General features: G+C 43.4%; 3 protein-coding genes across 3 annotated transcripts; 2 read left to right on the top strand and 1 right to left on the bottom strand.

Annotated features, from left to right (window-relative positions):
* Positions 1 to 2,095: 2,095 nt before the first annotated feature.
* On the top strand, positions 2,096 to 4,155 carry LOC116200236 (acyl-acyl carrier protein thioesterase ATL3, chloroplastic-like). Its single transcript, XM_031531045.1, has 5 exons — positions 2,096 to 2,380; positions 2,907 to 3,007; positions 3,342 to 3,451; positions 3,575 to 3,670; positions 3,765 to 4,155. Exons 1-5 carry the CDS (start codon positions 2,196 to 2,198, stop codon positions 3,882 to 3,884), a joined length of 612 nt encoding a protein of 203 aa, XP_031386905.1. The 5' UTR covers positions 2,096 to 2,195; the 3' UTR covers positions 3,885 to 4,155.
* Positions 4,156 to 6,791: 2,636 nt separating this feature from the next.
* Positions 6,792 to 8,503, top strand: LOC116200237 (universal stress protein A-like protein). The gene is made up of 4 exons (XM_031531047.1): positions 6,792 to 7,070; positions 7,159 to 7,250; positions 7,455 to 7,573; positions 8,118 to 8,503. Exons 1-4 carry the CDS (start codon positions 6,905 to 6,907, stop codon positions 8,194 to 8,196), a joined length of 456 nt encoding a protein of 151 aa, XP_031386907.1. The 5' UTR covers positions 6,792 to 6,904; the 3' UTR covers positions 8,197 to 8,503.
* LOC116200235 (protein EXORDIUM-like 2) lies at positions 8,335 to 9,755 on the bottom strand. The gene is made up of 2 exons (XM_031531044.1): positions 9,179 to 9,755; positions 8,335 to 9,072 (listed from the first exon to the last, which is right to left on the bottom strand). Exons 1-2 carry the CDS (start codon positions 9,678 to 9,680, stop codon positions 8,666 to 8,668), a joined length of 909 nt encoding a protein of 302 aa, XP_031386904.1. The 5' UTR covers positions 9,681 to 9,755; the 3' UTR covers positions 8,335 to 8,665.
* Between the last annotated feature and the right edge of the window lie 4,488 nt (positions 9,756 to 14,243).

A 14,243-nucleotide genomic window follows, 5' to 3' on the forward strand; every position in this document is an offset into this window, starting at 1 on the left:
TTTCCAGATTCATCTTCAGTCTTCAGTCTTCATCTTTCGGCTTCCTGCTTCCAGCTTCCACTCGATCCAGATCCAGCATCCACTTGAGTCGAAGACGACCTCAACCGTTCGCTCAGAACAAGCCTCCACCTAAATCCTTCCGCCGTTCCGGTTGACAGTACCCAAACGAAACCTCGACCGCACGACCTCGACCTCGACTCGACCCCGCGACCTCGGCCCCGCGACCACAACTCTGCGACTGCAACTGCCATCCCACGACCCTTGAGCCCTCTACCGTTGAGCCCTCGACCTCGAGCCCTCTCTCCTACGAGTCCGACCTCAGACGAAGACGACGTTAGGTCGACCTCCACCCTGACCCGTGCGACCTCGGCATTGGGTATCCCCTGCTCTGCAGACCGCAAAGCGCTCCCCTTCCCCCGACTTTGATGCTTGTTCAGTTGTTATGTCTATCTCTGTATGCTTAGGCACCTATTATGCTTTCTGTTGAAGACTGAAGATGAATATTGTGTTGGAATTTCTGCTGGCACCACTAATATTGTGTTTCCTATATTTGTTGGTTTCCTGATTGTTGTTGGAGGCTATAAACATTACGTTGTTCTTAACTACTAACTCCAGTTTACTTATTTTGGTAGTGTAAACGTGTACGGGTAAACGTGTCCGGATAAACGGATCGTGTAAACGTGTCCGAATAAACGGGTTGATTGGATAAACATGTCGTGTTAACGTGTCCAGGTACCGATTATAATCGTGTCGTGTATACGTGTACCTATTATGACACGTTTCAATAAACGGGTTTAAACGTGTCGTGTACGGGTTCATACGGATATAACCGTGTCGTGTACATACCTGACCAATTTATTAATCGTGTCATGTACGGATTATGACTTCAATTACACGAATTCGTTTAGACACGACACGTATAAAATATGACACGATACGAATTGTCTCCCCTACTTAGAATAAACGACCAAACGCAACATTGCCGATAATCTGGAAAGATTACCTTGAACCAAACGCCATCTATGGTCATTGGTCAGTTGCCGCAAGCCTACTTTCTCTATGGTGGGTTGGGTCGTGGCTTGCTTCACTGCTTGTGCAATGGATGGGCCAAGAAGGGCCTGGTCTAATAACTCTTAAATTTTGGTTTCATTATAATGGTTTGCACCGAAATCAAACTGAATTTATAGGAGAGCTTCACAAGCCAAATCGGACCGAATATATGGGAGAGCCTTACAAACCAAACTGTATCGAATTGAATGTTGTAATCAGTTTAGTTGGGTTTCAACAAGGTTTTAGGTATTAAGTTTATTTTTTTAGTATATATTTGTCCGTATAGTAAAATTCACTTGATTGCAATAAATGTAATTAGTATATGCAAAAAGTACTCTAAATATAATTAGCATATAATAATTATTAATCTAAGATATAAAAGAGAAATTTAATGGATGTCATTTTATTAATCTATAAAAAAATTATCACTCTATAATACTACTTAGAGGGCCCCGACCCTCGCTACCACCACCCTTGATGAGGTTATCGGGGACAATGGTGATAGGGTGGACATCATTGGCGACCTTCTACGGCCATGCAAGCTTGTGTAGGTGGTGGTGGCACTAATCCCTTCAATTTCTATGAAATTAAAAAAGAAAAATAAAAGGTTAACGGAATGAAAAATAAAAAATTAATGAAAATTACAAAGTACTCATCAATAAAATGATAAAAATTATGTGTTAATTTTCATTTTTAATCATAAACAAAATAATGAAAAGAATATGCGCCTTGATTTCCAATTACTTTTTGGGCCAAAATAATTTCCATTTACTTTGGTTTTTTACTCTAGAATTAAATTTTGTATGAGATGGCTAATACCGCAAAGAATTTCTTTTTTTCTTTTTTAATTTGTGATAAATTTTTTAATCAACATGCAAAATGAAAGTGGAGTTTTATGGATTTTTTTTTGGTGTGAACTATGATATCCGAAAGTTTAATTGAGTCTTGACTAATCTAATCGAGTCGGATAGGCTCCCTTAGCGTAGATTTTCTAGGAATTCGAAACCTTATTAAGTGGAACAAGCGTCGAACCGGTTAAAACAATATCAGTGGGTGGAGTTTCATGGATTGTAACGCCAAAAGAGGAGGAAGGAGAAAACCATAATCCTCCCCTGGCTCTCCCAAGCACAAGAACACATAAATTGATGTTGCAGACACTATTTTCTCCGGCGCCCGCGTGGGCTGTCCCCGCCGGCAGTGCTAACACGGCCGGGGTCCGTCTCCGCTGCCCGCCACCGGCACTCCGCCTGCCCAGGTCGCCGCGCACCCGGCGGCTCCCCTGCGTCTCGAGCGGTCCGTCGGCGTTCTTCGATCTCAAAGGTGGCCAAGGGTACTCAACTTTTACATTTCAGCTGATCACTAACAGCATCATTCTTGTCTGCATTTCCTCAGAATTTAATTGTTTGAGCTTCTCGGAATTCCATCATTGAACTGCAGTCTTGCTAGCAAATGTGAAATGCCCAAATTATGGGGTTGTGCATTGGGGAATTCTTGTCCGCCAATTCTGGGTGGCAATCTAAGAATCTCACTTCCTCGTTACGTTGATACTGAATGGGGTGAAAATTCTGCAAATTGTCTCTTCTCTGAAGTGATTATCTGATAATTATGTCATGAAGATGAGAACGGCTACGGTGTTTCTGTGAAATGACAGTCTTGTATCGCCATTAGCCGGAAATTTGTTACCTTGCATAGGCTTCACTTGAATTTGTTTGGAAACTGAATTTCTGGTTTCTGAAGTTCTTCTGCTGGAGATGGTTTGTCCGGGCATTTTTATAAGTTCGGTTGTAATTCAAATGCTAAGTTTAGTGTAAGCAGAGCTGCAGTATGATTCTGTTGACTTATTCTCCCTTTTGCAGAATGGATGGATTTTTCGATGTGGAGCTGAAAGTACGTGATTACGAACTCGATCAGTACGGTGTCGTGAACAATGCCGTCTACGCAAGTTATTGTCAACACGGTGATATCATCTTTCCCTGAACCATGTTTACCTCATATAGGCATTGATTGGAAGTTCTGCACAGCCGTCTGTCGCTTAGAGCCACCCACTATTTTCTCGATTAAGAGATTTGACATAACACCCCAATGCTCCTTCGGTTTTGTTTAATAGGTGTAATGCTTATTTGATTAGAGAGCAAAGCCTGTAGATGAAATCTATTATTAGACTTCTCATTCACAGTTTTATGATTTTGGGAGCCCTCCAGTTACGGACTTTCTTGAGGGTTGAGCGAATTATAATTATGGATAACAAGAAACATAACTATTTGTCATTCTGGTTTGAAATATTTAATCAGGTCGACACGAATTGCTTGAAAAGATGGGGATAAATGCTGATGCAATAGCACGAACTGGTGATGCGCTTGCATTATCAGAACTGTCTCTGAAGTTCCTAGCTCCTCTCAGAGTACTCTTCTTGCCGCATCCTTATGGAACTCCGTATCAATTTTACATCGGCGTCCAGAATTGTTTACTAAACTAGATAATGTTGTTTACCTTTTTGTTTGGATGGTTTTTGTTCCTCACTTAGAGTGGAGACAAGTTTGTTGTGAAGGTCCGGATCTCTGACTCTTCTGCTGCTCGCATTTACATCAACCATTTCATCTATAAGCTGCCAAACCTCGAGGTTTTTTCATTTTAATTCCTTGTGATCCTGCTATATATCTCATACTGAGAGCAATTCATCTTTGGTAAGAAGGTTTATTCTGCAATTTTGACAGCCTATTTTGGAAGCCAAGGCAACAGCTGTTTGGCTCGACAAGAACTACCGCCCAGTTCGGATTCCCCCGGAGGTGCGGTCCAAATTAGTTCAGTTCTTACGCGATGAACGAACTCATTGAGTGTTTAGCTGAAATGGAAAAGAAATGAACAATAATCAAGATCAACACGTCGTTTCCCCGTATGTAATTGGACAGGAAAGCAAAGGCAAAGCGGCATTCAGCCACGTTTAGATTCCGTTGCTAATGGAGACTTTCATCCCTCTTTTATGCCGATGCTCACTTAATCACCTGCTCATATTATTCTCTAACGTGAGATTGTATACGTAGTCGGCCGTACCTAGTATCGAGACGGGCCAACATTCTTTTATTGGATAAGGAACTGACCAACCAACGCATTCATTCCCATCTAAACCTTTCATCCGAAGGAGCAATTTCTTGTAGATGCTTCATGCAGTTATTATTGTTAGCTTGGCAATTATGTTGAAATTGATTTAGCAATATGACGATGTCTCAAAGGGTTTAAGAGCTTAATTAGCTAGACTATCGTTTCTTGTCTGACGGATGGCATCAGCAGTTAGTTTTGTGTCCATTCTGGGTGCGGTCGGTTTAAATTGTTGTTTGAGACCAGTTGAATTCAGCTATGGATGAACCCGGTTTTTTTCTTTTTTGGATAAGTGTCGGTACGAGGCATACTACACATGATCCGGTAGCTGGAGAAGTTCGAATGAAGTATGAGAAGATGGTGGAAACAAAACAGTGGGAGAGTAGATGTTTGTCATTAGCAGGCAAGATCACTCTTGCTCGAACAGTAATCCAAACCATCCCTTATTATTCAACGCAGATTCTAAAATTCCCAGCATCAATCTGTGATGAATTAGAACGTATCTGCAGGAACTTTATATGGGGTCACTTGGCCGACCAGAGGAAGCTACACTTGGTAGGCTAGGAGACCCTTACACGGGCTGTGGTCGAGGGTGGCTTGGGGCTATGAAGACTTAGGCAGGCTAACGACGCGTTTCTGGCTAAATTGGGTTGGGGTCTATTGACTGAAAATGAGGCTTTATGGGTACGGGTACTTACACAGAAGTATGTGGGGTGTGTAGATGAGGGTTTGAAGTTAAATATTTCGCCCCTGGATTCATGGCTATGGAAAGCAATTGCGCGGGCTTGGAATCAGGTTTTGGAAGGAGCTACATAGGCCGTTAGTCGTGGCTAGGTTCTGGGAGGACCGTTGGATTCCTAATTGTCGACCGTTATTAGACTTGTCGCGAAGGGAGGTGCTCGCAGATTTGCGAGGCCGACCAGTGGCGGATTTTGTAGATGTCAATGGTAGCTGGAATTGGAACGTATTCTTGGATTGGTTGGATCACTCTTCAATGTTGAAGGTAGCAGCGGTGGTGCCCCCGAAGGCTAGCATGGAGATTGACCTCTTGTTTTGGTCGAAGGATGCTTCAGGCTCGTTTTCGGTCTCATCTGCATATTTGTTGATATGATATGCCCGAGATCTAATCCACACCCAGAACCTTTGTGGAAAATTATATGGCAGTGGGATGGACCACAAAGGATCCGTTCGTTCCTCTGGCTCGCCGATCATGATCGATTGCTTACAAACGAGCATCGGGTAAAAAGAAATTTAGCTTCATCATTGCTGTGTGCTAATTGTAATATTGCTTTGGAAAATACTCTCCATGTCCTCCGGGATTGTTCTTTGTCTTGTGCGGTCTGGAAGCAGCTAATACTGCGCTCCATGTGGCAATCCTTCTTCTCTGTTCCTTTGAATGGTTGGCTGCTGCAAAATTTGAGCATTAAGGTTAAAAATCAGAATGGTATCTCATGGGCATTGGTGTTTGGAGTGGGCTACTGGCTTATGTGGTCATGGAGAAATAAGTCAATTTTTGACCAAATCTTTTCTAGGCCACAAGATGCGCATGTGTCCATTCTTCGGGCGGCCGAGTCCTTCTCTGTAGGATGGCAGGATCAGGTTGTAGTTCACATAACTGTTAGGGAATGGCAACTAGTGGGTTGGAATCGACTTTCACGCGGGTGGATCAAGTTGAACATGGATGGAGCCTCGAAGGGGAATCCGGGTCCAGCAGGAGCGGGAGGAGTCCTTCGGAAGGAGGATGGTGTATGGATAGCGGGTTTTGCGAGAAATGTTGGGATTGCCACGGCAGTAGTGGCGGAGTTATGAGGAGTGCTTTCAGGATTGGAGCTAGCATGGGAGCTTGGCTATCGGCTTGTATTAATGGAAGTTGACTCTTTATTAGTCATTCTCCTCATCGCTGCTAGTGGGCCAGGAGCACCACAGTTGAGAACCATAGTTCGAGAGATTCGTCTGTGGCTCGAGCGTGACTGGTAGGTCGAAGTCAGTCATCAATACTGGGAAGGGAATTCTGTAGCGGATTGGATGGCACGATGGTCACTTAGCCTACCATTGGGGTTACACATTCGACACATTCCACTGCCGGAAGTTAGAGCTATACTTGCTGGAGATATTATTGGGGCTGCCTTACCCTGTCTTTGCTCGAATTAGTTATTTTGAATATTTGCTTTCTGTTTTGTTCTCGGGCTTCGCCCCCTATCAACCCAAAAAAAAAAAAACAGTGGGAGAGTCGTGCAAGAAATGGATGACAGGACAGGATTGGGGACTCGGGCTCCGATTGTCCGACTCAATTTACACTTATCCCAACTAACACATCTAACAAATATCCATAATAAGTCATACGAGCTATAATCTAGTACTTCAGAGCCCACGGTGGACCGACGATAATGGAACTATTCACCTTCGCATCGACGGCCATCGGCGTCAGCCTGCCAGCATAAGTCCTCGGCATGGCATCTCCTGACAGTGAAACAAGCCCCTGATGATCTCGAAGAGCTACTCGGGTTGATTAGCAATGCCCCGCTGCATCTCTTCTGTGCTCTGCACACCACCTGATGCTAATCACTTACCATGCGCTAAGAGCATTCCTTGGACCGGTAGGTAGCAATAGGAAGGCAGATATGGAAGGCTTATTATTGAAAACAGAGCACCAAAGAAGGCCATTTTTATTTCATGAGCTATCCTCTGTTAATACCCACTTTGATCGTATCAGCAAGCTGAGTTTTTCTATCTGTTGGAAGCAAAAGATTGTGGAAAGATGAAGGTAATGGTGGCAATAGACGAGAGCGAGTGCAGCTACTACGCTCTCGAGTGGGCACTACAGAACTTGAAGGAGACGATCGCCTCCTCCGAACTTGTCGTCTTCTGTGTTCAGAATCTCGCTAACTTGGGCTATGTTTATGCTTCTTCCTTCGGCGCTGCGCGTAAGCTAGTCTCTGGCTCTTGTCTCGAGTAATTTTGATCTTATGCTTATAGCTTTTGTTCTTATGCGTGCAATGACTGCTATCGTAGCTGCCGAGTTGATACAGAATCTCGAACAAAATCAGAAGAAGTTCGTGTTGTCTCTCCTGGAGAAGGCTAAAGAAATCTGCTCCAAGCATGGGGTAACTAATTCCTCTGCTCTCTCTGCATTGAACTCAATCGGTGCTCGCTCTTCTCTTGCACGTAATGGCTTGGGAGAAAGGCCACTGACATTTTTTCATGATTTGGTCTTTAATATAGTTGAACTTGATATGGCATTTATCTGTTGAACCACAGCTGGTTAGGCACGGAATTCTGCTAACATGTGTTTCCGGGATAATGAACAGATCGAAGCGGAGACGCTAACAGAAGTTGGGGATCCTAAGGAGGCCATCTGTGAGGCTGTTGAGAAGCTAAATGTCCAGTTGCTTGTATTGGGCAGCCGCAGTCGTGGAGCGATCCAGAGGTTATTCATCTTGCCCTTCAGCTTTCTATCAGCACTTTCATGCTTCTTGTGATCGCATCGTTGTTTGCTTGGGAAAGGGAACTTGCCCAGCTCATATAAAAAGATTTAGTCCTTCCTGGAAGTGAAAATAATTAAGCCAACCCGTAAATGACGTGTGATCTTGTTGTGCAATTGCTTCTAAGGAAATGGAAATTCAACCCAAATTTGTACTTGTAAGCATGTCTGAAGGAAGTGCACAAACATTGACAACAGTGCTGCATTGCTAGATTCCGACTTTGAGTTTTTGGCTGTTGATTTGGTCTGTCTTTATACTGATGCTTTGATCAGATAATGATCTTGATTACCTGATAACAACAAAGATAACTGCTAGGTTGACCTTAATACATATCTATTCGGAGCCAGAAACAATGACTTTGATGTCCCATGCATCTACCTGTTTCTCTGCATGTTTGGATTCGGCTTCCCGTGTTTCGATCCAATGAAATTGGATACGATTCAAAGACATGGTATTTTGTACTGAGTCGTGTTTTTATGTTTTGTGCAGGGCGTTTCTAGGAAGTGTAAGCAACTATTGCGTTCACAATGCAAAGTGCCCTGTCCTTGTCGTCAGAAAACCGGCCTGAGCAGAAGCATCTCTTCCCTGCATATAGAAAGACAAAAATGGAGAATAATTCTGAGGAGGGCAGCCCGTAACCTAAGTTGAATCGGTATAATTTTCATGTCAATTAATATGGTGCAAATGTCTCATTTCCTTTTCCTTATTTTGCTGTTCTATGAATGATGTTGCTGCTCTCAAGACCCATGTATTTCCTTATGATTGTTAGTCGTATTCCCGGGTTTTTCTTTCTTAATATCAGCAATCTCATAGTTTCAGTCCCTTTTCTGCTAGCCGTGTTTAATACAATTGGTAGCAGTCGAAGCATTGGTGCACATAGGATTGAACTTATGTAAATACAGATACGACCTTAAATTTGAGTATCAAAATGGAACGTTTTTATATTCAATTGAGTTTCGTGGCCCGTAATCTTCACATGTTTCTTCCTGAGCCCTAAAAATACATAACCTTGTCATGGCTATGGAATTGTCGCATCACTACAAGGGGGTATAGCAAGAGTTAGTCCTCGGGTTCCAGATTGCAGGAAGCAAATACTTCCTTCCTCTAGGGCCGTGCGCATTGAATGCCCCACCAGTCGCCGGGTCAATGCGCACCTTACCGGTGTACCCTGGCAGTGCACCACTCCCAAACATGTTGGGGCAGGCGTCCGAAATCTCAGTGGGCTGAGTCGGGATGCCGCTGTAAAACCCATTGTTGAAAGGATTGGTCACAGTTTCTGCCAGCCCAGATGCAAGGGCGATCACCATAGCGTCAGCAGCGACGTTCTTGTTCGGAGGCTGCAGGATGACGCCCTTAGGCCCGTAGTCAGATGGGAAGAAGGGCCACGCGCACGATCCAGGGCACTCGATCTCGGGGTTTCCGACCACAAGGTATGGCTGTGGACCTGCTCCATCGTAGCCATGGAAAGACGGGAATTTGTTAACGACACTAATGTCTTATTTCCCCTCAAAGGAAAAAAGAAAACTGACGCCGGTTGGACTTATACTTACCGTTAAGACCATGTATGGAGCACTTGCCCATGCACAGTCCCTGCACGGTTACGCCACTGCCGGCGAATATAACAGCAAGTGACCCCGCGGGGGTGCCTGCTGCCGCTTTCTGGGCTAGGATATTGAGGAAATCCACCGTCAAGACCTTCCCGACCGAGAAGTTAATGTCCACCTCCTGTTTGACCACTTTGACATTGATCGGCGGAGCCGGCCCCGGGGGACCAGGCCTGGCAAACGATTGGTAGCTCTCGACGACCCGCCACCAGGATGACACCTGGGGCTCGAGGTTGGCTCCGCCATTGTAGTTGAGGGAACTGATGAAGGTCCTGATGACTCGCTTCTGGACACGACCAAAGGGACCGTACCAAATGAGGGAGAGGTTGATGCTCCTGGTGAGGAGGGGGCCACCGTGGGGGACGGGGGGACCCGAAGGACCGTGTCCGGCCAACGCCAGAGGGGCAAATAGGAGAAGTGAAAGGAAAAGTAAGGGAGAAGACGCCATTGCTGCTCTCCTCGTGTTTTTTTAAATTGGGCTGATCTTCCCCTCCTCTTTTCTTTTCTAACTTGTTATTGCCTGATGAACAATGGGAGGCCGTCCCCCTTTTATGTGTTTGGTAGAGAGAGGAATGAATCCAATTTGACACCACACACACAGCTACGGAATTGCATGCAATGGCCCTCAAAAATAGTTAACTCTGAATTTGGATCTTACGTTCTGGTAAGATTTACAATATCCCTTTTTTTTTTCTTTTTTTCTTTTTTTTGGGGGGGGGTTGGAGATTTTAAAGGATATTGCTGAGGAGAATATGACTTGGAGCCAGCAAAAGAATTACTCTGTCGAGGTGCCAGGACACACAGTTCCTATCAATCTATATACAGCAGAGGTACAGTCGCACTACGTATGGAATCATTAAAGTATAAACTTTACATGGAAAACAATAAATTTTTTTATTAATTTATATTTAGATATATAATATGCAAAATCGATTTTTAACTATCAATTAAGAAACAGAACAGTCGTCTTCGTTAGTTCTAACTGATTGATAACTTTTATCAGATCAATATAATCACAATAGTTGAATGATCACTTAATGGGAGACAACATCGTGCACCCACTCCATTAGACGACATAGACTCATTCTTGCACGTACGCGAGGTGTAACTCATTTCATCATCATGTATTTAAAGTCTTCACCAGCTCATATGCATGCGGGGCCGGATGTACATGGAGGAGAGTGGAGTCAAGGGATGCGGGAGCATGTGCCACAATGCGTAGGATCAGCTTAAGCCTGACGAAGATCTAGAATATTTGGCAGAGATATTATTATTGTAATAGATTAAACGGGAGAGTCCGACCCAAAAAACTAGCCTATTAGGTGAGAGAGCCAATTTAGTCTATGAACCCCGCATCAATTGTCCATACAATCAATGTGGGATAAGTCTCATACTTTCAATTGGTTCAGTCCATAACAATCGCCCCCATAAGGACCAACGTTCTCATTAGTCACGGCCACATTGGTCACAATTACATTGGTCACGGCCGGCACTCCCAGGCCTGCTAGTTCCACGGGGCGCAGCGGAAGCGAAAAAGGAACAGAAATTCAAAATTTCCTACCCGTGAAACTAATTCCAAGACCTACTAGAAGAGTAAGAGTAAATAAAAGCGTACCTGGAATATTTAAAGTTGTCGACCGAGCGTCCCACGCGTGACGCCTCTACTGGTATCCACACCGACTTTGTCGACGAGTTTTCGAGATCGGCGGTGCTAGCGACCAACACTCGAAAGAAACACTAATGCGACACCCGAAATTTTCAGACTAATGGACCTAATTTGGATTGAACAATTCAACCCAAATTATTTTTATACATACACATATGCACGCACTATATATATCTGAGCACTTATATGAGTGCGTTTTATATATATATATATATATATATATATAAGCACTTATATGAGTGCGTTTTATATATATCTATATATATACTTATGCATATATATATATCACATATATATGCATACCCTGTTACCCATACTTACTGCCATATATATACACATATATATAGGCTTGAGAATGGGGCAATTTGCTTGTCCCACCGATGTGGGATAAGAGAAATTAAGAATTTCAAGAGCCAAGTGCATGGCTAAGTGTCATTATACAATTGGCCCATGTGTTACCATATAATAGACTCCAAGTGGTTCAATAAAAAATAGCCACTTAGCACACCATTAAATCAAATAAATCGGGTCTAATTAATCGGTAAATTTAATCTCATTAAATATCCGATTAATTGGTCGCACCTAAATCATCTAATCTCTATTAGACGATTTTATTTGTTTCAAAATATCTCGTCAATTTAGTCGTAGTGTGTGACCCTGTAGGTTCCCAATTACGTTGATAGTAATATCGAAATCTCTATTTTTAATATTACAAACAGCGAGCGGCATCTAGCAATGCATCACTATTACTCAAGTAATCGGAAAGTTAATTTCTCAACGAACCTTGTGACCTATATTACCGTGTAATATAATCCATTTGTCCTCTATATCTCTATTGAGCCCAAGGCATGGTCGATGACATCCTTGTATGGCTCAATATCTCTTTTTCTTAGTTTACCGGGTAAGTCTATCAGAACAAATGAGCTCGATATCGTTATATCGACTCATTTGGGTATGCATACACTTTTAGACTTAACCACCAAGTGGCCGTGAGATATCGCTCCCGTTTCGTAGGAGGGACAAATCCTATCTTGGTTACTCACATTCCTCTCCATGCTCTGTGATATACCCAATAACTGTCTTTATAACCAGCCTGTTACGGTAGCGTTTGACAGTATCAAAGTATATGACATTACATGTAGGAATCCATGGTGACCTCAAGTCAAAGGACCATTACACTATAGTCACTTTGAGATATGCTAATGACAATCACGTAACAAACCATGTAGCAATCTCATGGCGGGTCAGTCCAATACACATTACTCTTAATGTATACATGTGGTGTGATTTGATATCTCCATATCCATGACCTATGAGATTTGGTCATCAATCAACACTCACACTAGTCTAACCGTATTACCGTTGTCCTAATTAACGATAATACTTTGACTATGGACATTTAGGAATAATGTTCAGTAATTATAGGATCTCACAATCAAGTCACACTTGATGCCTATTGAACCTACTATTCCAAGGACATTATTGTGTAAAATCATATTTAGCGCAATCTACACAATAACAGATATGCCTCGTTTTATAATGAAATAGATATCATATTACAAAACTGATTATAGATTGCCTCTAGGGCATACACCAATTCCCAACAATCTCCCACTTGCACTAGAGCCAATCTGGCACATGTCTTATGCCAATAGATCTAGTGTGAGCCTCGTGCTTGCGCTGCACAAGAGGCTTCGTAAGTGGATCTGCGAGATTCTCATCTGTTGGTATTCTGCATATCTTCACATCTCCTCTGTCGATGATCTCGCGAATGAGATGGAAGCGCCTGAGTATATGTTTGGATCGCTGGTGAGACCTGGGTTCCTTAGCTTGCGCAATGGCTCCATTGTTGTCACAATAGAGATCCACTGGGTCTGCGATGCTAGGAACCACAACAAGTTCTGTCACGAACTTCTTGATCCAAACGGCCTCTTTTGCAGCGTTAGAGGCAGCAATATACTCGGCCTCTGTGGTAGAATCGGCTACTGTCTCCTGTTTGGAACTCTTCCAACTCACAGCACCTCCATTCAGGCAGAACACATACCCTGACTGCGATCTACTGTCGTCCTTATCGGTCTGGAAGCTAGCATCGGTGTAACCTCTTACAACGAGCTCTTCTTCGCCTCCATATACCAAAAACATCTCCTTAGTCCTTCGTAAGTACTTAAGGATGTTCTTTACTGCAATCCAGTGTCTTTCACCTGGATCTGATTGGTATCGACTCGTCATACTCAAAGCATACGAGACATCTGATCGAGTGCATAACATAGCATACATGATGGATCCAATAGCTGACGCATATGGAATCCTATTCATGCGGTCCCTCTCCTCTCGAGTAGAAGGACTCTGAGCCTTCGAAAGGCTTATGCCATGTAACATAGGCAGCGACCCTTTCTTAGAATCCTGCATGCTAAAGCGCCGAAGCACTTTATCTATGTATGCACTCTGACTTAGGCCAAGCAGTCTCTTGGATCTATCTCTATAGATCCTAATACCTAGCACGTAGGTAGCTTCGCCTAAGTCCTTCATAGAGAAACACCTTCCCAACCAAGTCTTCACAGACTGTAGGGAAGGAATGTCATTCCCAATCAGAAGTATGTCGTCTACATACAACACCAGGAAGATTACTACTACGCTCCCACTAACCTTCTTGTAAACACAGGGTTCATCTTCATTCTTGATGAAACCAAACTCTTTGATTGCATCATCAAAACGAAGATTCCAGCTCCTAGAAGCTTGCTTCAGTCCATAAATAGACCGTTGTAGCTTACAAACCTTTCCGGCACAATGTGGATCGACAAAACCCTCAGGTTGTGTCATAAACACATCTTCGAGGAGCTTCCCGTTCAGGAAAGCAGTTTTGACATCCATTTGCCAGATCTCATAATCATAATAAGCTGCAATTGCAAGCAAGATCCTGATGGATTTAAGCATAGCTACTGGGGAAAAGGTTTCGTCATAGTCAACACCATGAACTTGTCTGAAACCTTTTGCCACAAGTCGGCCCTTAAAGGTAATCACATTACCGTCCATGTCAGTCTTCTTCTTGAAGACCCACTTACACCCAATGGGTTTTGCCCATTCAGGTGGATCAACCAAAGTCCATACTTGGTTAGTGTACATGGACTCCATCTCAGATCTCATGGCCTCCAGCCATTTCTCAGAGTCTGGGCCTATTACGGCTTCCGCATAGGTTGTAGGCTCATCATTATCTATGAGCAATACGTCATTGTCTTGAGTCACGAGAAATCCATATCTCTCGGGCTCATGACGTATCCTACTAGACCTACGAGGCTCCTGTGTCACCTGTGTAGAAGATTGTGCCACAACAACTTGTGGTACTTG

Source organism: Punica granatum, chromosome 3 (assembly GCF_007655135.1).
Source record: "Punica granatum isolate Tunisia-2019 chromosome 3, ASM765513v2, whole genome shotgun sequence".
Classification (NCBI taxonomy): domain Eukaryota; kingdom Viridiplantae; phylum Streptophyta; class Magnoliopsida; order Myrtales; family Lythraceae; genus Punica; species Punica granatum.